At 42.2% G+C, this 25769-nt stretch overlaps 1 protein-coding gene across 2 annotated transcripts in view; it reads left to right on the top strand.

Annotated features, from left to right (window-relative positions):
- The first annotated feature begins 461 nt into the window (after positions 1–461).
- The window catches only part of LOC136963108 (CD166 antigen homolog), a 73007-nt gene continuing 47699 nt past the window's right edge, over positions 462–25769 (top strand). For both annotated transcript variants that reach the window (XM_067257126.1, XM_067257127.1), the window contains exon 1: positions 462–704. In XM_067257126.1, the coding sequence (XP_067113227.1) occupies positions 647–704 (58 nt within the window). In that variant the 5' untranslated portion in view covers positions 462–646. The remainder of the gene's footprint in view (positions 705–25769) is intronic.

The raw sequence follows: 25769 nt of genomic DNA on the forward strand, positions 1-25769 counted from the left end.
ACGTGCACAAAACACCCAAAAACTGCGCAACTGAGGAAACACATTTTACATTTACATTTACATTTAGTCATTTAGCAGACGCTCTTATCCAGAGCGACTTACAGTAAGTACAGGGACATTCCCCCGAGGCAAGTAGGGTGAAGTGTCTTGCCCAAGGACACAGCGTCAGTTGGCATGACCGGGAATCGAACATGCAACCTTCGGATTACTAGCCCGATTCCCTCACCGCTCAGCCACCTGACGGCAGTGTCAGTGCACTGGCAGTGTAGCCAACGTTTAATTGCAAAGAAAATCTATATTTCAAAAAGAACTGTGGCAACATCTTGCCATATACATGCTGCACTGACATTATTCATAGGTGGGGCAAAAAAGGCGGAGTTGCTCAGGAAAGCCTGTCCCCTCCACTAGGCTACTCGAAACTTCCCGTTCTTCAGTCAGTCACCTGCTCAGTTCTCGCGCACTTCTCTGATATCACGCTCGAAAATTTTCGGACTTTCCAAGAAGCTTTGAAATAGATAAAAACAACAGGGACGCCACTATTACAACGCTGTTGCTTACCCACGCTACATTCGAAATTTTCATAATTTATTGTAAAACCGATTACAGGTCATTTCGCCAGGATCCTGAAATCTTGATATTTCGAAGGATGGACTCGACTGCTTCCCTTATGGTCTCCCTCATCACTCTTGTGATGCATCTACAAGGTAATTAGACTATACAAAGTTGTTAGCTCTAATTATGATTTCTGTGGTCATTTTAGAACAGGCTGCCTCGTCATGTTTCGAATTAGTTAAAACCAAATCTGATTATTTAGTAGGTTAAGTTAAGTGCTGTGTAACAGTGACACTCGGGACACTGTCTGTTGCCTAGGTTATTTAAACATTTAAACCTACCTCTCCCACTCACTCAATTCATCGACAAGTTGCAACAGTTATTTTATTTATTTGGGACGTGCTATGATCTTGATTAGAATGACTGTAGCTAGCTATACCCGAATACCATAGGCTAAGGACGCAATGCATTATGAAGTGAGTCCACATTGCTGAACATTGTCACACAATGGCTGTGGAACAAATATATCTAGAAAATATACAATAGGCTATAAAGATGCCTGATCACTAGCCACGCATAAGTGCAAAATAATTCATATAGGACTGTGAGCACATGCTTTTACTCCGCTAATGTAGCCTATCCTAACCTTTAGTTTACCCAACTTTTTTTATTGATAGTTCATAGGGAACTTCTTTCCATATTCCCATAGCCTAATGGAAATTAATGTGTCTATAGCTGCCTTCGGGTATCACAACTCTTCCTCCGGCATCTCTCTCTCTCTCTCTCTCTCTCTCTCTCTCTCTCTCTCTCTCTCTCTCTCTCTCTCTCTCTCTCTCTCTCTCTCTCTGAGAGAGCGTACGGGATTTGGACCAACGAGGTCCATTGCTTGCTGTTCGGCATAGCAATGAGATTGCGATTCAGCCCTCAGCAATTAGGCCTACAGGTTACTCATTAAGTTGAAATTGTTCTCAGACAAGCTGTGTTTGGTGGTATTAGTCTATAGGGAGGATATGCTATGGGGAAATAACACGGTTTGAGTTCCAATCCATAGAATTTTCCTGACACAATACATGCATTCTGTTTAGTCGTAGAATAAGGTCATTACTGATCCTTCATTTGCTCATAAACACAAACAGAGACTCATGGGCTGTAAGTCCTGGTTTGCATGTGAATTGCAAATGAGCACCTAACCGCACCCTTTTATTCAAGAAATTGGCTTGGCTGCCTGTTGAAATTGAGAAGTATGCCTTTAACATTTCTATTACAGTCACATATGGTATAACACGGTATCACAAGGTTTCACCCGAGATTTAGTGGATAACTATACACTAATGTAATATATATCCATCCCTTGTAATTAGCATAATCTGTCATTTCAGTCTCCTGTCGTTAAACAGACCTGCTCTTTGTTATGAGGCAGAGAATAGCTGTAGACAGTGGGGTTATGTCTGCAGTTAAAGCCTCCATTTGATCTTATCTTGGGTGGTCATGGTCGCTGACCCCTGACAGATGGGTACCAGAGTTGTTTTGGTTTGATTCAAATCTGTTGAAATGCTCCACCCCTACTGTGAATTGTGGCCTGAAGTTTCATGTTAGCCTACAGAGTTGAACCTCATTGAGGTGTTGTGGTCTAATAGTATCAAGCTGTTCATCTGCTTTGAATGTCTTTAACCTCAGGACTAATGGGTGCTTATTATACTATCTACCTCTGTCCAGACATGTAAAATAAATACTTTTCGACATCAACCATAGAGGCACCTCACATGTGCTGTGTATGCAACCTCAAAAGGCCAGTTACCTTCAACTCCCACCACCTTTGAGGTTCACTGTCCTTTTGATCCAGTGTTTAAATCTTTCTGTCAGGGCCTGAAGATTTATCGTCCTCACCCGCTATGAACAAAGGCGTTCCACTTGTCTAAGATGTCATTTCTGTATGGGGTGTAGCCTATTTGAATAAACCAATAAATTCCATTGCATTGTGTAGACGGACTAATAAAACTATAGGTTTATCTTGGGAGGTGTTATGTGTGATAAAATGTTGACAGCGTTGGTGGAAAAGAGCCCTTTAATAAATTCCTTTCACCTCTCATGCAAATGCAAAAGTGGTTGTTATCCCACCAGTGGATAGTCTTCCTCAGCCATGGTGACTAATACCTTATACTAATACGTGGCCTTTTTAATGTACTGAATATCTCAGCAATGCAGATGAAGACCACTGATGAACAAACCAAGTGATATCTGGAAAGGAAGGGGAATTACAATGAAGTCACTTGTAAACAGAGCGGTAACCACCCCATCCCCACCCACACAGAGAAGCACACTTCCTGAAATGGAATATGACTCAACTGCTGCAGCGTACTTTGGTCTATGGTAGCAACATACAGGGCTCGTTCACATGGGGTTATGATGTCATGGCTAAAAGTCATTTAGACTGCCCATTAAAGTGTGTCTTTCAATTCAGACCAGGAAATGAAACAGTCTGTGTGCTCTTGGGGATAGCTTTGTTTAACATGCAGACAATGTTCTAAAGTCCACCATGCCAAGGAGGCTCTCCTTTGGGATATTCATATATACAGTTAGGTCCATAAGTATTTGGACATTGACACAATTTTCATCATTTTGGCTCTGTATACCACCACAATGGATTTGAAATGAAACAATCAAGATGTGCTTTAAGTGCAGACTTTCAGCTTTAATTTCAGGGTATTTACATCCAAATCAGGTGAACGGTGTAGGAATTACAACACATTTTATATGTGCCCCCCCTTTTTAAGGGACCAAAAATAATTGGACAAACTAACATAATCATAAATCTAATTGTCACTTTCAATACTTGGTTGCAAATCCTTTGCAGTCAATGACAGCCTGAAGTCTGGAACCCATAGACATCACCAGACGCTGGGTTTCGTCCCTGGTGATGCTCTGCCAGGCCTCTACTGCAACTGTCTTCAGTTCCTGCTTGTTATTGGGGCATTTTCCCTTCAGTTTTGTCTTTAGCAAGTGAAATGCATGCTCAATTGGATTTAGGTCAGGTGATTGACTTGGCCATTGCAGAACATTCCACTTCTTTGCCTTAAAAAACTCTTTGGTTGCTTTCGCAGTATGCTTCGGGTCATTGTCCATCTGCACTGTGAAGCGCCGTCCTATGAGTTCTGAAGCATTTGGCTGAATCTGAGCAGATAATATTGCCCGAAACACTTCAGAATTCATCCTACTGCTTTTGTCAGCAGTCACATCATCGATAAATACAAGGGAACCAGTTCCATTGGCAGCCATACATGCCCACGCCATAACACTACCTCCACCATGCTTCACTGATGAGGTGGTATGCTTTGGATCATGAGCAGTTCCTTCCCTTCTCCATACTCTTCTCTTCCCATCATTCTGGTACAAGTTTATCTTGGTCTCATCTGTCCATAGGATGTTGTTCCAGAACTGTACAGGCTCTTTTAGATGTTTTTTGGCAAACTCTAATCTGGTCTTCCTGTTTTTGAGACTCACCAATGGTTTACATCTTGTGGTGAACCCTCTGTATTTACTCTGGTGAAGTCTTCTCTTAATTGTTGACTTTGACACAGATACGCCTACTTCCTGGAGAGTGTTCTTGATCTGGCCAACTGTTGTGAAGGGGTTTTTGTTCACCAGGGAAAGAATTCTTCTGTCATCCACCACAGTTGTTTTCCGTGGTCTTCCGGGTCTTTTGGTGTTGCTGAGCTCACCAGTGCGTTCTTTCTTTTTAAGAATGTACCAAACAGTTGATTTGGCCACACCTAATGTTTTTGCTATCTCTCTGATAGGTTTGTTTTGATTTTTCAGCCTAACGATGGCTTGCTTCACTGATGGTGACAGCTCTTTGGACTTCATATTGAGAGTTGACAGCAACAGATTCCAGACACAAATATCATACTTGAAATGAACTCTAGACCTTTTATCTGCTCCTTGTCAATGAAATAACGAACTCCCTTTATGAGGGAATAACATACACCTGGCCATGGAACAGCTGAGCAGCCAATTGTCCAATTACTTTTGGTCCCTTAAAAAGGGGGGGGCCACATATAAAATGTATTGTAATTCCTATACCGTTCACCTGATTTGGATGTAAATACCCTGAAATTACAGCTGAAAGTCTGCACTTAAAGCACATCTTGATTGTTTCATTTCAAATCCATTGTGGTGGTATACAGAGCCAAAATGATGACATTTGTGTCAATGTCCAAATACTTATGGACCTAACTGTATAAGGGGACAGTGTATTGGCTCATGTTATCATGCCAATGTATTTAGGTTTGTGTTGTGAATTGCTTATGGGCAGGAAGGGACTGGTGTGTCAGACTTGTCACTCCCAATTATATTATAAACTAGAAAGTTGAATTCATTCAGATTTCAAAGAGTAGGCTATGCCATTTTTTATTTTACACATCCAAACCATTGTTAGACAGACCGCTGAATAAAGGGAAAGCCTATTCCTAATGCAGTGTCAAGCTCACAAACAGGGTCAATTTAGTCTGTAAACGAGAAACCCGCAAGTTGCACGAATAATTTGACACAGCCACGGTGTAATGGCAGGAACTTTAATCCAGTCAAAACCAAGTGATTTTGCCAGAGCAACATGGTAATTTGGGTGGCCCTTTGAGGTAATTCCTGTGTTCATAAGACACAATTAGCCAATTACAATGACTACTGATGCAGCCACTAACTGGTAACTGGCTAACCTGTGTGCTTGGTGTGGGGAGTGGAGGGGTGGGGGGTGTAAAGGCTGGCAGGTGGTAGTGATGGGGGCCCTCAAATGCTTTTACAGCAATTGCTTCATCCATATGACAGAGAGACACCTAGCTTCATTTTCTTCACTCATCTCTCCTTCTCATCCTCTTCCAGCAATACAACCCCCTGCCCCCCACCCCATCTGCTAATGGACTCATCTTAGCTCTGGGACCAGTTTTTCGAATTGCCTAAATGACTTCTGGGAAATTGTATTAATGAAAACAAAACAGATTTGATCCATTCCACTGACTTTCTGTGCAACCCCCCCCCACACACACACACACTTCCTATTTAACATATTATTGCATTGTTGAGAACAGAGCTGTGCTGGTGGATGCGCAAAGACTGTGGGTAGTACTTGTAGATCACAGCTTGATGGAGCCTTGTCTGGATGACTGAAATCCACCAGAGTCAGCATTATATATGCAGCAAAGCTAGATCCACCAATAGTGATCAAGTATGGAAGTATGAAAATGTAGCAAAGCCATATTTCATCTTGCTAATACCACATGCCCTCCTGGACTGCTGTGACTTGATATATGGTGAAAAGCTGTAGGCCGTTAGTCAGAGCCCCCTCACGGAACACAAAATCAATTGCCATCAAAGCAATCTTTATAGGACATGGAACTCCCACTGCTGCCATGATTATCGCAGGTGTAGACATTAATTAACCGCTTCAATTACTTGATGCCATCAGGATAATGTGCTCTCTGGTATGTTGAGGCCACCTCCATGCTTGTCATGTAGAACATGTTTGTGGATGTATGCTTAAAGTCCATCTAAACAGACCAGCCAAAGCATTTTGGGAGATTTTTGCTCATTACAGACCAGGTAATATAAGTGTATTGATATTGAAGCCAATGTCGGGGTGGGAGGATTAACATTGATCGCTAAAGCACCCAATTACTCTCTTGAATGTGCCTCTGTACATGCATTTATGGGGATATAACTGCTAAACTCAATAGCCAACTGGGGTATATGCCAAATGACTTCCAGACTGGTAAAGGGATAGATCAGATACTGGCAAGACAGCTGTACACCAAAGAAGAATCAACATGCCAGCTTGGACACCAGGAAAGGCCCTGGAAGTGGGTCATGTGGAACATTGTTTGCTCCTTTAATTGCCATCTCCCTATAGCCTCACAATGTAAGCATTCATCAGGCCGGGGCTTCTCCTCAGATCTCGCTCACATCTTTACTTAAAAGTGAATCGCCACGTTTGCATCAACTTGAATACACTAGTGCCCTATGCTTACTAGTATCTTACCCGTTTAACTCGTGTTTAAAAATGACTTGTCAGAGCGTAACGGAGGAGTCATCTTCTGAGCTACAGCGCAAAGTTCTTAGAGAACTGCTAGATGTCCGTCTGTCTAGAAGTCTGGTAGAGAAATGGGAACTTAAGTTCTCAACAATGTCAGCTCTTTCCCATACGTCATGGAACAATTTTTAGGCTTCCCTGAAAGAAATAATTTTTTTGAGCCTATTGTTTTCTAATGAAGCACAGAAGCGAATGCCATTGAGGAAAAAGGCTAAGAAGTCAACATGTCCCTTGTGACTTCCCAGTGCCATATCACAGTTAAATTATACCATTCCATAAACTGACAGAAAGGTAGTTCATATAAGCTGGCAGTGTTGAAAGGCATTTCAATTGAACTGGAGGGAGGACTGCCTGCGAGGGAACGACACATCTGTCTCTATTTCTCCCTGAATAAAAGGTGTCTAGTCTACAAGCAGGGAAGATATATCTCTGTCAGTTAATCTTTCCCCGTGTGGCTTATCACACAACATAATACTAATGAAGTCAGGTCAGATGTTATCCGCAACACAATTTAGTGCTGTCCTCTTACTCCTCCCCCTTGTCTTCCACTGTGTTTTACTATCACAGAGTAAATCAAGCTGTGAAAGGCAGAATTGTACTCCCATATAATGAATGCACCTTCTCCCTAGTTTACAAGGTTACTTTAGTTTGAGCAAGCATTTGCATAGGGACGTGCACTCTCGTTCTATTTTCATAATATACGTATGGAAGAATGAGAGGGGCGTGGTTGAGGGAGCACTGCTGTAGAATAGGGTGAGGCAGACATGGAAATTAAACCCCATTCACAATCCTGATGCTACTAATTTGTCTGTCTGCTGAGTAGTGCTGCACAACAGAGAGGATGAGGCCAGGCAGCGGGGTGTGCGGGGCCTGTGTTAACCTTAGGGAGTCAGGTGGCTGAGCGGTGAGGGAATCGGGCTAGTAATCCGAAGGTTGCCAGTTCGATTCCAGGTCATGCCAACTGACGTTGTGTCCTTGGGCAAGGCACTTCACCCTACTTGCCTCGGGGGAATGTCCCTGTACTTACTGTAAGTCGCTCTGGATAAGAGCGTCTGCTAAATGACTAAATGTAAATGTAACCTTGGGGGCCCAAGGCTGGATTCTATGTGGGGTTCTGGCTTATTGCTGCCTAGGAAAACTAGACACCAGTGGTCCAATTCAGGCCTAGACTAGGTTATGTGTAACAAGTGCCAACATAACATAGTTTCAGTTCTCATAGGAAACATGTTCCGCCATTTGTTGCATTAATTTCATAGTCATGTTTATATTTTTATTTACAGAAAGAAAGCACTAACAATCTGAATTTGTATTCTAATAAATGTAATCTGTTTTCCCTTTCACGGTTCAATACATGAATCCAATGTTGTGCTCTTTCAGAGCATAAAGAATAGCTTCATCAATCTTGTTGGATATCAGGTTTGATTGAATAGGGCCTTTGGTTTAAACTTCTAGAGAGTTCTGATGCCACCTACCAACAATGAGGCAACCTCTAATAAATGTTTAACCCTTGTGCTGCCTTCGGGTCACATGACCCAAAGGTTCATAACGAACCACCGTTGTGTTTACCCAATTTTACCCAATACAAAAACAAATAAAAATAATTTTCTTTTAACCATTGCAATGTGGGGGGTCTGAGACAGCCCAACAGTTAAAAGAAAATGCTTCACTTTGTTTTTGTAGGAGGTAAATTTGTCGCAATACGACAGTGGGTCACAATGACTGATGGGTCAGAATGACCCGAAGATAACACAAGGGTTAACTGAACAATCTTAATGTAACTGATGTTCATGGGAAAGCTAGATATATTTCGTAATGTTTTACACACATGAAAAAAACTCCTCCTTTGAAAGGTAGGAGCCTCCTACTACTTAGGGAGTAGCCCACATTTCACCCCTTCCACCCCTTTTCCTTTCTGGGGCCCCTGTTAGTCATTCTATCTCTAAGCAGTGGGTGAACCTCGTCTGGCTGAATTATTCAAGCAGGCAGCAGCTTTCGGGGTCCAAAGCTGAGGAGGAAGACGGATCTTTTCATGCGACAAATTAGCAGCAGCTCCACCAGTCCTGAAGAGCAGGCTCAGGTTTCACCACTGTGTTGTCTCAGATCGACCCTGTACTAATACGGGAGCGTGAAAGGCAGCAAAAGCTTAAAGAATCTGTTGAAAGCATGTGGACTCCTAGGCTGACAGAGGATTATTCAGAATCAATGAGTATTCATGGGTAATGAGCATGGTTTGACCTGAACATGGAGTCTCAAATACTGAGGGGGAGTCAGTTACTACAGTTTCTGTGGTTGTTTAAGCTGCAACACCAACAACAGACACCAGCTGCATAGGTATAGCCTGAATACTTGCCATTGGGTAAACTAAAGGAGATTTGCACATGGTTCGTCTTTGTATTAAATAGAGCCCGACCAATAACAGATTTTTAAAGCAGATACCGATACAAATATTTGGTGATTTAAAAATCCGATATTCCGAAATAGGCCGATATTAAAAAATATTTTAAAAATCCAGAATTGCGTAACAAAACAAACTGATTTCCCTAACAGTTATTTGTAGTTTACATGTAGTCATTTTTAGCAGACGTTCTTATCCAGAGCGACTTACAGTAAGTACAGGGACATTTCCAGAGGCAAGTAGGGTGAAGTGCCTTGCCCAAGGACACAACGTCATTTTACATTGCCGGAAATCAAACCGGCAAACTTCTGATTAGTAGCCCAATTCCTTAACCACTCAGCCATCTGACTCCTGTTATTATTTCCACACTAAAATAATATGATAATGCAGTTTAAAAATAAACTTGTTTGTTTTATTGTCACATCAGAACAGAGGAACATCAAAATATATTAAAGTTCTGATAAATAAAATGTAGAAAAATACAAACTTAAGACATGAAACTTAAAGTCCTTTGAACAAAAACACAATAAAAAATAAATTAAAAAAAAGTATATATATATATATATATAGCTATATATATTTTAAACATTAATATTCATTTATCGGCCATTATAAATGCCGATACCGATAGTTTGGAAAATGCCTAATATCGGCCGATAATATCGGCCCGTCGATATATCGGTCGTGCTCGAGTATTAAATGCTTGAATTGGAGCTTGGGCATCTACACATTCTCCATACATCAACCCTTTAGTCCTCCACTAGATCAGAGGGTCTGTTTACTGCTTCTGACTGCTCGTGTTGAGTTTAGGAACTAGCAGTCTTTGGTTTCTATTTTTTATTGAAAGGTTTTAGTTAAGTGTGTGTGTGCACTTTTTTTCTGCTGAATCACAGTTGACAGCATATCTGTATCTCTCTCTCGTGAGATAGTTCCTTTGTGGGTGATCTCAGTACCTACCCCTTTTCTCTTTGCCTTTTTTGTGATTGCACTCCTCACAAAGAACCCAAATTGATGTATTTACAAGCCAGAGGGGTCAAGTACAAAAGCTCCAGTGTTAGAATGGTTTTCAATGTGATGGGCTGGCATTGCACGGCATGACCGTGATTGCACAACTGTAATCAAAACCCTGAGTGTCTGAGTGACACAATCTAATTACAGTTTTCTTTAAATACAGGCTCCACACCAACAGTTCTAACAAGTCATTGACAATGTCTTCAAATTCACAGTGGCCAGACATCTACATCCATTTAATTTTGCTCCCATCAAACAAGAAACTATTCACCTAAAGGAGATTTGATGTTAGCCGACAGACTGGACAATAGCCTATTCAGTGTTGTGGAACAACAAGTATTGCAGAAATGTGACAAAAATTGGTTCTTTTAACCTGCACCCTGGGTTGTGCACTTTCATGTCCACAACTTCCGTCCCTCCACCCTGGTAATTAAAGTGCACTTGGGTGAAGAAAATCCCCAGACAACATTTCCTGCTGTTTGGTTCTTATTGAGTCTTCCAGTATGATGTAGGAGTGCATCAATAGAGCTTGAGCTGCTCAGCTGGGGACTCTGATGTGGACTCCTGTGTGGGTGGGATACCTTCCAACAAAACACCTCAAGCCTGTTCCCTGCAGAGTCACCACCATAATTGTAAGGGAAAGTGATTTTCAATACAGTTTTGTTACATTAGTTTAAAGTCAAGTTTACAGGAGGTGCTGTTGGAACCGGGATAGCAAGATCATAGTGTTATATGGCTGTTCATCATTCATCATCATCCTCTTTGGCTCTCGACGAAGGCGGTCGCATTTTTCTCTCCTCCCCTCCCTGACCTTCCCTGCTTGGCTGTGTCTTGTGTCTTGTCTTGTCTCAAGATACTCTCTCATCATCACTCTCCGAAACTAGAAGCATGGAATTAATTAGCTGGTCTCTCAATGCTATTGACACCATCTTCTCGAAGAGAAGCTCGGGTTCGGGGGAACCCAACTGTCCGGACGGGACGTTCACAGCTGGCTACACGATGGACGCGTGGGAGAATTGGCGTGTCGTGTGTCTAGCAGCGCTTTCCGTGGAGGACGTTGAAGACATCTTCATATTCGGAACCATGATTACAGGCTTTCTGCTGTTTGGAATAGGCGCTGGCTTTGTATATCGGAAAATTAAGGAAACGGCTGCAGCCATCAAAAGCCCCGTTAGGCTGCCCGATATGATTGATGCGGTGGGCAGAGTTGTTGGAGCTCAGACTGTGAACTTACAACGCAGCATTGATTACAACAGGGATAAGTTTGCGGCTCTGCAAAGGAAGATGGAGGACATGGAGACCTTCCTGAAGGGTGGACGTGAAAATTGAGTTGCGGCTACTCGTCAAAACAACTACCCCAATCTTATCCACTTTCGGCCCGTAACCAGCACAGGCCCTGGCCAAGGCCGTCGCTGGAAAACAACTCCCCTGGAGAGCGCTGAAGCGAGACTATCTTGCTCCTCCCTTCCCCCCCCCACACCCCCCCACCCCCATCCAACGCCTTCGCCTGCTTGTTTGCCCAGGGTGGCTGGCGGGTCTGTGTCCAGCGCCTACCATGGCTGCAGGTCCAGATGCTGCTTGTCTACCCCCCCCCCACTCCCCGTTGCAAGTCACGTGTTTTTGTAAATGTTGTTGTGCTTATATGCTGAGGTTTTTGTCTGTTCCCACACTGTACTCCTCTAGGAGCATTGTCTGGGTGTTGCCTTTTTCTCTCCTCCTCTCTCCTCATGTTATGCTGTAACTTTCTACTTGACGCCGAAAATGGCAGCCTAGGTAGGCTCTCCTGCCAAAGTAAATTCCTTGTCTGTGCAAACTTTCATGGCGAATAAAAAACCCATTCTGATTCTGATTCTGAAAAGGAACTTAATTACAATGTATTTCTATTGCCACATGGGGAATGACGTCTTCAACAACGACGTCCTGTTTTGTCAGTTAGCAGAGTCATCATTTGTTGCCGAAACACGTCATTATTTAGAAGGTCAAGGCCTGGTAGACATTTGATTTTGATTTTGATTTTATTCGGATCCCCATTAGCTGATGCCAAAGACACCAGCTACTCTTCCTGGAGTCCACACAAGAAAACAACGTACCAAACAACAGATAAAAAAAGGAAAAGCATATAACAAAGAAGAAATCAACATACAAACAACAGATAAAAAAATACAAAAATAAAAGACTAAATAACCTAACCATCAACACACAAAGACAACAGATGGCAAATAGGAAAAAGGATAAATGAGTAGATAAATACAAATTAGTAATACATGCTAGTATCCAGTGCAAACAGCCATGAGGTGTTGCTTCACTTGTTTTTTGAATCTAGCTTTGTTCTGGGTTTTTGAGATGTGATCTGGAAGGGAGTTCCATTCAACCATAGCCCTGCATAGTACTGTACGTTGTTTTGAGTTTGTTTTAATTGTTGGAATTGTGTAGTTACCCCTGGTGGCATGTCTGGTGGGGTATGTATGTACATTACAGCTGAGTGTGAGCTGCCTAAACAAACAGTCTGGGTTTTTTAATGTGTTAATTTTTTGAATGAAAGACAGAAGCGATGCTTTTAGCCTCTCATCAACTTTCAGCCAGGAGAGTCGGTCATGCATGTTATTTACATTTGCTCTTGGTGTGCACTTAAGGGCAAGCCTAGCTGCTCTGTTTTGTACCTGTTGAAGCTTCCCTAGGTTAATTTTTGTGGTACCTGACCAGACTACCGAGCAATAATCTAGTTGTGACAGTGCCAGGGTCTGCAGAACCTGTTTGGTCAGATGAGGTGTTAAAAAGTTCAAAGACATTGAGGTTCATGTTGAAGACCTGTGGTTATAATGCTATGCTTTGCTAGTCAATCCACATGTCAGAGCTATATTTATATATCCTCACTACTTTCTGTACTTCAAAACCATACCTAAACAACATAAAATGTGTTGAGACAAAGCATGTGCGCAAAGACTCTGATACAACCTTCCACACAGACACACACACTTTCCTTTCCCCCTCTGAAAACATCCCAAAAACTTTCCAGTAATGTTTTCCAAAGATAAGAAAATCAAATGGTTTGATTTTCCCAGTGGTGCTGTCTGGGAAACAAACAATATCTCACCCTACCTACTCAAGGTACAAAGGAGCCGTATTTGTTACAAAAGCCCACACACACACAGCTCCTAAAGATGCTGTAAAGCAAATTCCATGATTTGCTTCTCAGTACATTATATACGTGTGAAAGCATGTGAAAAGTACGAAAACTTTGTCGCACTGAAATGTGGAGTTAGACTGTTGAACAGTTTCTCTCCCGTTTTCAGCTCAGGTTTTGTATAGGCGGGGCAAAAACCCAACCTATCTACGTCACAGCGACCTATCTACGTCAGATCACAGACGGTTGCATTCTGTTACTCAGCTGGTACGATGCAAAGACAAAGTAATGAATACATAAAACACTGCATGTAGGTCTGTTCTGATATCTGCAATTGATTTAGCTAGTGTTGCTGTTGTTGCTAAATTCAATAAATTTGAGGGAGCGGAGCTTCAGCTCCTTCAGGCGACAGCCCCCCCCCCCAGTCTCAAGCAGAGAAGACTGCTGATTTTCTCACGATTTCAAAGCCTAATTTAAGATACTTGTCAGTGTGTTTTTTTCATTCAAATTTGGATGGGTAGTTAACAAAACATTCTTCTGTGGTGTGATGAACTTAAAACTCATTTTCAATTCCACTTTACAGCATATTTAAGAGGCTCTCTTGGTAGGCAAATAATTACACTGACTATCATAACAGCTTTCAGGGTTTCCCGCAGCACTTTGCAGCTAAGTCGGCCGCCTTAGCAACACACGCCTGCCGCCTTAACTATGTTGTAAAAAAAAAAGAGAAAAAAAGCAGAACGCATTACCGCATTTATCGGACTATAAAACGCTCCGGAGTATAAATCACATCAGTCAAGAAATGCGTCATGAAGAGGAACAAATCATATATTAGTCGCACTGGACTAAGTAGCAAAATCCAAGACCAAGAACAGACATTTCATCTGGAAAGACAAGTTATTCAACTACACAATACAATAGCACACAGAATAGGCTGAAGAGGTGTCCGGTATGTTAACGTCAGCAGTACCGGTCCTAGCGCATTTGGCGCCCTAGGCAATATTTATCATGAGCACCCCCCCACCGCCGGGGGTGCGGCCCCCCCCAACCACTACAAGGACATATGACGTGGCGCGGTTGGCGCCCTTTGCTGGTAGTGCAGGGGGTTAATTAATGGATGGCACTTCGGAAAATGCCACCCCCCTCTTCATGCCGCCCCAGGCGGCTGCCTATGTCGCCTATAGGAAGGACCGGCCCTGAACGTCAGTGATGTGCGGTGATGTCAGTAAGAGGCTAGGCACTGTGTTATGAAAGCCAGATTACCTAATTTATTGTTAGGCTAATATTTCAAAACAGTAAAAGCAGTAAACAGTACAAGCAGTAATCTACAGCCGCTGACTGTTAGCACAGCAACATAGCGTAAACATATTTTCTTCCATACCAGTGTTTGAAACGATGGAAAAAATGTTGCCCTTTTTGCTGCAGTAGTCCATTTCAGTCTGGTGTAGACCTCCCTCTTGCTATTAACTCCTTTTTTGAATAAAATCGAGCTTGGAGAAATTCCTCAACTCTGTGATATCAGCAGACACCGCTGCTGTCATTTTTACTTGTATTTTGCGGGGATTACGCTTAAGGCCCTTGCACACTGAGTGCGAAATTTTCGTATGCGTTTTTTCGCAATCGTCAGCCTCAAAATTCAGTGGCTCTGAATTGCCAAAAAAACGATCAAAATGCTGGCTATGGATGCGAAAAACGCAGAAAATCTAACCCAATCCGAACTTTTTTTTGACGGACGAAAGTTTCGGAGGCAGTATGTAAGCGCGATTGACATAACGTGAGGTCGTATTTATTTTTTAACGTGCGAACATTTCAGACACAAATTTCCATGACGCCATTAAGTAGGGCACGTGAGATTGCTCACCAAAAGAACGAAGAGGAACCCACCTGTCTAGCAGATTAAGACATGTTCATAGGTACCTAGTGAAAGGTTCCTAGACTTTTAGCTATGGTACTAATGCTGAGGGCTCACTGATATCGCTGTCTGTCTAGAACGGCGTATCTATGCGTCATTGCTAATGTGACGGGTCTGTAAGAGCCGTAGCCACGCTCCGTCTGACAAGGTAGTTCACCACTCACGGGATTCGAACGCTCGGCCTCCGACTTGCCAAGCGCGACCACTACCAACTACGTCAAAGAAAAGCTAGCTCTTCTTTGACGCGGGTGGCCTCTTACATACCTGAGGAGCGAGTTTCACGGTTCTCACTCCGTTACACTAACCCCTCTGAAACTCACTCCGGCGGTTAGCTGACGCTAACCTAGTGAATCCGGGTCACGGCACCAATGTGACGGGTCTGTAAGAGCCGTAGCCACGCTCTGTCTGACAAGGTAGTTCGCCACTCATGGGATTCGAATGCTCGGCTTCCGACTTGCCAAGCGCGACCACTACCAACTACGCCAAACAAAAAGCTAGCTGTTCTTTGACGCGGGTGGCCTCTTACATACCTGAGGAGCGAGTTTCACGGTTCTCACTCTGTTACACTAACGTGTGCTGACATTGTGACTGTGTGTCTGTATGTGAGAGAGACGCGTGAGTGACCGAGAGACGGAGGGAGAGCAGGGAAAGGAAATTTAGCTGAACGAATACGCTGCGTGTTTTAAATAGCGTAATAAACAATTTAAAAAGAATAACGAAACGCAATATGTGGCGGCCGGTGTTGATTCTGTGGCGCACCGCCAGAAATTAGTCTGTGTGGGAAACACTGTACTTTGAAACGTGTAGCACAACCTTATCTCAGCCTCAACCTCAAAAGCAGATGAGCTCCATAATGAGGCTGAATGAGAAGCATCACAACACTGTAAAAAAAAGAGATGAAATTAACGCACTTTTTCTGTAACTTATACGTGTTTTTTTCTGTATTTCTGAATGACAGGAAATACAGATAGAAAGACAATGGCAAACTGTAAATTTATAATTTTACGTAAACATTACAGCCAAATGTTGTTACTTAAAAATACACTAAAATGTCAGGGTTTTTTTACAAATAGAACATTTTTACCAAAATGTTCTGTTATAACACTTAATTTCATTTTATCAAAACTATCTAATTTAACAGCTATTTTGCAGATATTTACTTTCATCCCACGGACAAATAACTTAATAACATGATTTTGGGTTTAGACATAGGAACCTTGAATTGTGAACTGAGCTCGGGTAGTTGACGTCATGACATCCCATAATGCACCAGTCAATATCAAAGACTACAAAAGCCTTTTTGTTGCTATCTCGTTGTTTATGATCATTGACCAATGCACTTTTAGTAAAGCTCTCTCTTGGAAGTCGCTTTGGATAAAAGCGGCTGCTAAATGAATAAATGTAAAGACTCCAGAGTAGGACGAAGGAAAGTCGATTAAATAGTTGTGTAGCGGCAATGCTCCTGTTACCCAGAATGCCCCGCGGCAAGCTGAAAAGCTACAGAGTTAAAGGTTTAAGCTTAGTTAGATAAGCATTGTTTGGAGTTTTGTTGTTGTGTTCGTTCTGTTTTGATATGTGTAATGTGATGGTCTGTAGTTTGGATACATTAAGTGTTCACTCTGAGTGTGAATGTTGTCCAGTTAGATGGCAATCTAACTTTTCTAACAAACCTAGCGTGCGGCGAGCAATATTCCTCTCCAATTTGCACAGCTAGTCGGCGCTACAGTTGTAATATGAAGAGCCGGTAATATCTGTAGTATCTGGATGCTGATTACAGCATCTGGACGCTGGATGTTGTGCACACGACTTGTTTTGAATGAAAATGTTAAATCGTCATATATTGTTTTGGCTTTATTTAATATTTTTATTTATTGAAAATGCTGTTTTTTTACAGAGAAGTTCAATTAATAGAAGTCATATTTACCGGCAAAGAACAGCCTGTAATGTAATATTACAGATATATCTTCTATTTGGTACAGGAAAATTACGGTTAATTCATGTTTTGTTTTTTTACTGTAATTTAATGGGTTTAATCTGGCGTCCCAGCTGCCAGATTGTTCCTGTTTTTTTACAATGTTTTTTTTTTACAGTGAATGTTTGGCCAAAGGCAGTTATATGCATTGCATGACATGATTAAAACTCAAAAATGTTGTCTGTTGAAATCCTTTCATTTGGTTCAAACAATACAGGGGCTTTCTTTTGGTCTCTTTTCAATGACATTTCAAATGCATGTGAAGTGAAGAGCAACAAAAAGAGTATGTCACCTCAAGTCATTTTTTTTGTGAACTTCTGGTGTGGGAGTTTGGGGGAGTAAATGCTTTTTTTTCTTCTCCCCTGTTCCCTGAACACTAGCTGTGGCATAGAGGTTGTGAAAGTGTGTGTGTGAGGTGGAGGGGGTGGTGGGATCTTTGGTGCCGTCAAGAGGTTTCACCTCAAGCTAATGATGAATTTTGTTTTCCAGCTGTTCGGTTCACAGACTCATTGGAGATGATTGATCTTCTATTGGTGAAATAGGACCTACAGTAATGTGACACAGGCTGCCTCTGCTGTATTTTGTACCTTCGGTTTAGAACACCCAAAGAAAGAGGTCCACAAAGAATGCATACGACTGTTGACTGTTACTTAATAATATGTTAACAATGGGGACATGGGGTACTTTAGATGTCAGATACAGATAGACACGTAGAGAGATTGTTAATGCTTGGCACAGTGTGTTGTTGATCATTCAAAGTGCTTGGTCTGAAGTTTTCTTTCCTGTCAAGTTTGGTCTTGTTTAGATCCTGGGAGTGGTGGGGCTTGACTATCTTCAAAGGACACTGTAGTTGAACGCTCCGAGGCAAAATTCCAGCAATCTTGGCTTCACCAACCTCGTCGTGTAGTGAAGGTCACTTCTCTGAAAGTGAATCCCAGTTGTAATAAGTTTCTAATCCCTTCCCCACCTCCTAGACGTTACAGCCGCTTATGGTCACTGAGGTTTTTATTGAGTGATTACCTGTGAAGCTGAAAGGGACAGTGGCTTATACTTTAAATGGGGTCTAATCTAAAACCATTCACCTTAAATATGCAATGCCACAATTTGAAAAACACCATACAGGGTCTGTGATTTTAGTTTATTTTAACAACATGGAATTCAGGAAGATAAATTAATTTATGAAGACATTGTGTCTGTGGGGTTTTGATTTAATAAAATCCAGACCACTGGACCGCAATACTTTCCATGGGATGTGTTTTTGGTCAGCATATCATAGGTGCTGTGTTCCACTTTAGTGGAAACTTTTGTCCGTACCCCAAGACTTGAAACATAGGAGTATCGAATGGCCTACAATGGCATATTTTCAGGACCCTTTTTAAAGATGCTGTAAAGTGGAATGAGTTGTAAGTTCCTCATGCCACAGAAGAATGCATTGTTAACTACCCATCCAAATTTGTATAAAAAAACACCGACAAGTATGTTAAATTAGGCTTTGAAATCGTGAGAAAATCAGCAGTCTTCTCTGCTTAAGACTGGGGGGGGTGTCGCCTGAAGGAGCTAAAGCTCCGCCCCCTAGAATTTATTGAATTTAGCAACAACTGCAAGGCTAGCTAAATCAATTGCAGATATCAGAACAGACCTACCTGCTGTCTGAGTGTTTTATGTGTTAATTACCTTGTCTTTGCATCGTACCAGCTGAGTAACAGAATGCAACCGTCTGTGATCTGACGTAGATAGATGGCTTTGATGTAGAGGCCTCTTGATTTTAATAACCCTGAAATGTTTCTAGATTTTGTATTTTTGTAAGAAGCTCATTTATAAATGGAGAATGGCTCTCTGCTAAGTTCAAAAGTGAAACCTATCGAAAGTGTTACGCTGAAATGCCATTCTTGAATATGTATACTGTAGTTTACCATTTCCTTGCAGGCTCATTCATTTACATACTCATTGCTTGCCATCTTAAAACCCTCTTTCTCTGTGGGATCAGATTGATCAGCAGCTAACTGAAATGCATGCATAACCAGTGCTAATGATTGGACCTGCCAATCAGTCAAGTAGCACGCAAGTGTGTAAAAGTGAGAAGAAAAGACAGTCCAAGGGGGTGGTTCCTCAGAAAGCCATGTTTTTTTTGGCCTTTTTAATTCAACGGAGTGAGGGCACTTCTGCATTGACATCAAAATCTCCTCATGGTTTAATCATATGGCCTGTCAGAAAGGGCTCCCAGGTTTGCCTGCCAGCCCAGAATTCTAAGGGGTGTGTGAAACCATCAAAAGGCTTAACCATATCAGATCTTCTCTTTTACACCCTCTCCAATATGTGATTTGTGTGTGTGTCATTTGTGCATACGTTTTTTTTTAAATATTGCTGCCATGATTTTACCAGCCTTTTAAGAATAAAATACTTGATGTTGGGGGGGGGGGGGGGGGGGGGGGGGTAGGCTTTACTTTGGGGTTTTCTAACTATTCAACAATTCAGCTGCAAATTCAGTATACTTATTGTGCACTGATCTCATATTTGATGTAATGATACTGTCTGGTAGAACCCACGTGTACCCCCCATGTTTTCTTTCATTTCAGTCATTATGGAAATGTACACGATTTCTTGTGTGAGTAGAAATCGAATTCAGCAGATCTAACGGGGCCTTTGAACATAAATCTGTGTTTGTTCACTGATTATTGAAATATGGCACATTACCAGTTCTTGATCCTAACGTCCGACACTCCGGTCCAACATAATTAATAATTGAGTACCTCCACTCATGCACTTCTAAACGAGAAGGCTCACATCTACAGTACAAGGTGGAAGGCTCTTGAAAAGTGCTACTTTCAAACCGTGTGCCTCATTATAACCTTGTTAAGAATGCACCAAAGTCTGAGGGAAACTCTGAACTCTGAATTAATTTGACCCCGTAATTTCTTTTTTTGAAGAAGAAGAGTCGTTGCTCAATAATTCGAGAATAGAGAGGCTAATGGAGAAGGAGAGAAGGAAGGAGTCAGATAAACTAACTGGGTATTGGGATTCTGAGGGATTTTGTTAATCCTGTCACTGCAGTGTTGGAAACCTCTTGGAGAGTGTTGCAGACACATTCACCTTCAAGCTTCATATCAATAGACTTTCAGCTCGAGCACAGTTTGTTTTCATTCGTCTCTTAGACTTGAGAGCCATATTTTGTAAACATGTCACACTGACGCAGAGTTTTATGGATTTGGTGCATCCCCTTGTCTGTCAAAGCAGCTGGTTGTTTGAGAGTCTCGAGTTGAATCTCAAAACAATTCTTGATTTTTCCATATTCTTTCTTCTTGCAAGATAATATGAGACCTTCCCCTCATGAGATTAGAGAAGAAGATGATGAGAAGGAACTGAGTATTCAAGATGTAATTTTTATTTTATTTTTTTACCTCCATGGACTTGTGTCACCAATGTGGAAAAACCTGCCGCACTACATTCCTTTTACTGTGGCCATGAACTCCTAAACCAACACAGTGTTTGTGTCAACAGTATCGTGTTTCACTTCACGGGTGCAGGCCCTTTGTAGGATTCCTTTGTCAAGGTTTTGTCATAGTCTGTCATTGTATAATTTTGGTAATGTATCCCTTCTAGGGCAGTAAGGACAGGGAGGGGGGGCGGGGGCGGGGGCGGGGGCGGGGGGGGGGCATTGATGCACAACAGTCCCACTGAATCAATTTGGGCTACATTTGAAAAGGCAGCTCAAAATGGAAGATAACACACTGTAAAATCAACTTGCGGGGCATTTCACATTGAGTAATGGATGTGCCACAAGCTATTACAAAATAATTCCTTTTCCCCTGTTTTCTTGTTACACAGGGCTGGCGATGGAAATCCCTGGCAAACAAAAATTGATTCAGAAGATATCCCCGTGCTCATTCCATTCCAACAGTGAGCGTTGATTATCTTCTTGGGTTATTCATCAGGAATTCTGCTCTGTGCAGTGATTTAACTCCCTGTGGTTTCACTGGCTGTCTGGAGAAGAACACAGAGGGATGTCAGACGTGTAACACGGATATTGTTTAAAGTTCTCTGTTTGTCTTGGCTCAGATGTTTGGGCGAGCTATATCTTCAGGGTTGCCTTCCTAAGATTGTAGTCTAATAATCATCTTTGGCAGATGCAATACATCACACTGTAATGGGTGCATGATGCAAGGGTTGTGTGTGTACATGTGGCATTTGTCATTGTGCATCGGCAAACCAAACACACATGCACTCAGATGCCTTTACTGAGGCACCAGGGCTAGAAATGTTTTGTTCGCTTCCACTTCTTCCAGTTCCGCTGAGCCTCAATGTGCTTGTTCTTCTAATGCGGACTGTTTTTCCCTTTTACTTTTTTGAGTGGACAGCTCACCCTCGGTGGGTTGTTCAAGTGAGTACTATCCACAACTGATAAGACTGATAGCTGGTAACAGTTGTGAGTGTGAAACTGCATAAATTATGTAAAAATTTCAGTTAGGTCTAATGAAGAAAATGTAACATGTACAAGATATGTCCAGTACATTTCCATTCTTACAGTCAGGACTACAAGTTATCTAAGAGAGAAGACTTCTATAAAAAAATATATATATTCAAGTCTTTGCATTCTTTGAAGCCCTGGCAATATTAAAGAAGGAGACGGGGGGTGACACAAGCCAGAAGCGTTTGAATTTGTTATCAAAGGCTGAGGTGCTCTGTGTTATTTTTACACCTTATTATCTTTGATTCAATCCTTTGTCGGCACAGCCTTGTTGTTCCTGCAAGATACCGCAATCAGTTACCGTATGAGAAGTACAATGAAGAAAAGGATTGTGGGTCAAGATTAGAGCCCGACCGATAAAGGATTTTTAAGGCCGATACGATACAAATATTTGGTTCTTTAAAAATCCGATATTCCGATATAGGCCGATATAAAAAATATATTAAAAAAATCCAGAAACGCGTAACAAAACAAACTGATTTCCCTAACATTAGTTATTTGTAGTTTACATTTAGTCATTTTTAGCAGACTTTCTTATCCAGAGCGACTTACAGTAATTACAGGGACATTCCCAGAGGCAAGTGGGGGGAAGTGCCTTGCCCAAGGACACAACGTCATTTTACACTGCCGGGAATCGAACCGGCAACCTTCTGATTAATAGCCCGATTCCCTAACCACTCAGCCATCTGACTCCTGGTATTATTTCCTCACTAAAATAATATGATAATGCAGTTTAAAAATAAACTTGTTTGTTTTATTGTCACATCAGAACAGAGGAACATCAAAATATATTAAAGTTCTGATACATAAAATGTATAAAAATACAAACTTAAGATATGAAACTTATCGGCCATTATAAATGCCGATACCGTTTTGGAAAATGGAAAATGCCTAATATCGGCCGATAATATCGGCCCGCCGATATATCGGTCGGGCTCTAGTCAAGATAGGGATTGAGGGATGGTCAAAGAAGAAATCAATTGTCTCTGTGTGTGGTTATGTGTGTGAGAAAAGCAAGAAAGAAAATTGCATTTTGTCAGGACTAAATGTTCACATCTCAGTACCTTGGCATTGGGCACTTCTGTCTCATACATATATAAACTATTCACTTGTCCTCTTCAAAGAGTATGTGTAGGCCAACCACATGAACAACACTCACGCTTTTGCTTCCGTTGTTTCGCTTTGTGCCGGTCTCTCTTCCCCCCCCCCCCAGGGAAAAAAAATGTCTACTTTGCATTCATTAGAATGTTAACAAGTTTGAATGAACATCCAGTCATTTTGTCACTGTGCATACAATTGTTGTTTTGAACCATCAAATAAAATAAAGCATTTTTAGTTACTCCCATTATAATGTAAACCCATGGTGGAATGTTTGGGGAGGAAAACATTCTTCCCTTTAATTGTTTCTGGCTTGTTTGACACAAACGTACAAATCACATTAGCAAATTTTAATTATACAGGGAGGCCTTTGCATACATTACATTTACATTTAGTCATTTAGCAGACGCTCTTATCCAGAGCGACTTACAGTAAGTACCGGGACATTCCCCCAAGGCAAGTAGGGTGAAGTGCCTTGCCCAAGGACACAACGTCAGTTTGCATGACCGGGAAGCGAACTGGCAACCTTCGGATTACTAGCCCGATTCCCTCACCGCTCAGCCACCTGACTCCGCATAGCCCCTGAGTCATAAATAATGAGCGCTAGATAGACCCACCCCTCCTCCTCCAGATAGACACCACACTCTGTGCTACCAACAAAGCCAAAACTTTACCTTTCATTATGCAAAGTCATTTTCTGGTGGCAAAATCAAATAATCAATAGGCAGAGTTGGCCTTCCCAGCATTCCCTGGTACAAGCCCAGGTTTGAGTTGGGTCCAGGATAGGGACCTGGATGCTGCAGAGGCTGGCTTTCCCAGGGATTTTGTTCCCGTACACACACACACACACACATGCCCACATGCGCACACACAGACAGCCACACACGTACACAGCAGGGCTCTAGCTGGAATGACCATGCCTCCGTCCAGGCTTATCTTTCTCCGTGTGAGCAGATGGAGGATTCCAGTGCACTGACGGCCGTCTGATAAGAGACCAATGATGGGGGGGGGGGGGGGGGGGGGGGACTTTTTGGCCCTATCTGAAACCAACGAGGATTGGATGGCCTCCCTCTGAACAAACACACTCAAACACAGACACCCAGCTGCTGAGGAAGGTAACACGTGTTTGTGTGTGTGTGTGTGTGTGGGGGGGGGGGGGGTGGCAGGGTGGCGGTTGGGGGTGGAAGGTTCTGTGGCCAGCGTCAGTCACACCTATCACCCTGAACCCCATGCCCCCACCCTGTCCTTCAACGTATGGAGGTACAGATAATCCCGGAGCCAAGGCCCAGACAGCTATCAGAGCAAACCTACCTCCCCCCTAACGTCCTCCATCATACCCTCCACACTGATCACATTCATAGCCACTGGGCAGTGCTCTGTGGACGCGTTCCTCCCATTGTGGTTGACATTGTCTAATCCGTCCCCCACTCAAAGCCCTCCTTTATTGGGCCCTGCTGTGAAGCCATCTGGGCCAGAGGTTACGTTCTCTCCGTCGTAACTCTCCTCTACCCTTTTTCACTGGCGGAAATCTTCCCTTGGCAGTATTTCAGACCAGACACGCTGTGGAAGAAATTTGGATTTCCTGTGTGCTTACATTAATCACTAATCAATAGAACTAGTTATTGGATACTAGTTAGTACGTTTATCATGTAAGCTTGCTATTAATAACAGTATATTGTGTCTATGTGTCAGGTTAATAGATGTTCGGGGTCAGGAGAAAGTACTGGCTAAACGGTCCTTGTCATGACTACAAGGAGAGCTCCAACTATGAACTAGTGTGAGAGTTGTTATGTGTTGGGAGCAGTGAATCTTTTTCTCTGAGACTGTTGTAACGTCATTCCTGCCTGACTGTCACAATCTATGTTTACATTCTTGTGCCCTATAAAAGATGGTCCTCCGGCTTTCGGAGCGGAGAGAGACCTGGTGAGACCTAAGCTTGGTGTTGTGTTGTCATTTATGGTCAGAAGACTGGTTTTCTCTCCCAATCTGCAGATTGATAAATACGTATTAAAATCCAGAACTCAACTGAACTTAGTCACTCCGTTTATGAAGAGACGGACAAACACTTTCTTCATCAACGCTCAACTCCCGAGTAAATAGATTTATCTTTTTGGTTTGCTTGTTTTTGAAAACAGTTGGTCAAACACTTGATGTGTTCATATCAACTCTTTTATACTTTCTCAATGACACTTTGTCATTGGGTTTACCTGCCACTAATGAACCAATAGAAGAGTACTGCGAAATACAAACTACACCCACATTCAAGGGCAAACAATCATCTCAACCAAGCAAGATTTAACTACAGCCTTTTCCTCCTATTAGGGTACTTGATAAATGACTGAATTTAAATATAATGCCAATGTTAAATATAGCTGCAAGCAGCAATGTGGTGGCCAAGCAGGTCAGATAAACCAGAAGAAACTTTCGACATCTAGTCATTGCGGTGTACCTGGCTTCCTTTGCAGTGGCTTATAGTCTCGCTAAACAGAGAATCAGAGACATGACAAGCTTGTCAGCTTTGGCTGGATTTGAACCTCTGACGTTGACGTTGCCGGGACACCAATATATCCTAGTGAGCTATTCTCAGTGCTGGAAATCAGATTTCAGTGACTGCGTAAAAATATAAATAATTTTTCCAGTGGCAAGCGGTTGTCAGATTTGTCCCAAGTTTAAACAGCTGTAATTCAGTTCTATTTTGACATGTCAAGGTGATTGTGGTCTGAAGATAATCTGTGCCAAATTACATTTACATTGTCATTTAGCAGACGTTCTTATCCAGAGCGACTTACAGTAAGTACAGGGACATACCCCCCGAGGCAAGTAGGGTGAAGTGCCTTGCCCAAGGACACAACGTCATTTGGCACGGCCGGGAATCGAACTGGCAACCTTCTGATTACTAGCCCGCTTCCCTAACCGCCACCTGACTCCTTTTATTCAAATTGGGTGAATATTTATTATTCACCAAAAACTTTTTATTCATTCATTCATTCAAAATGGCGGCCACATCAATTCAGCTGGTATCACAATTTAATATGTGTCAGACACGGGATCGCCCCCTAGAGGTTAGATGACACAACTTCATCTTCATCGCCGACTTTGATCAGCTTTACCGGAATGTGAAAAGGTTTGTGAGGCTTGATCTGAAGATAAATGGTGCAAAT

This window comes from Osmerus mordax, chromosome 19, assembly GCF_038355195.1.
Source record: "Osmerus mordax isolate fOsmMor3 chromosome 19, fOsmMor3.pri, whole genome shotgun sequence".
NCBI lineage: Eukaryota > Metazoa > Chordata > Actinopteri > Osmeriformes > Osmeridae > Osmerus > Osmerus mordax.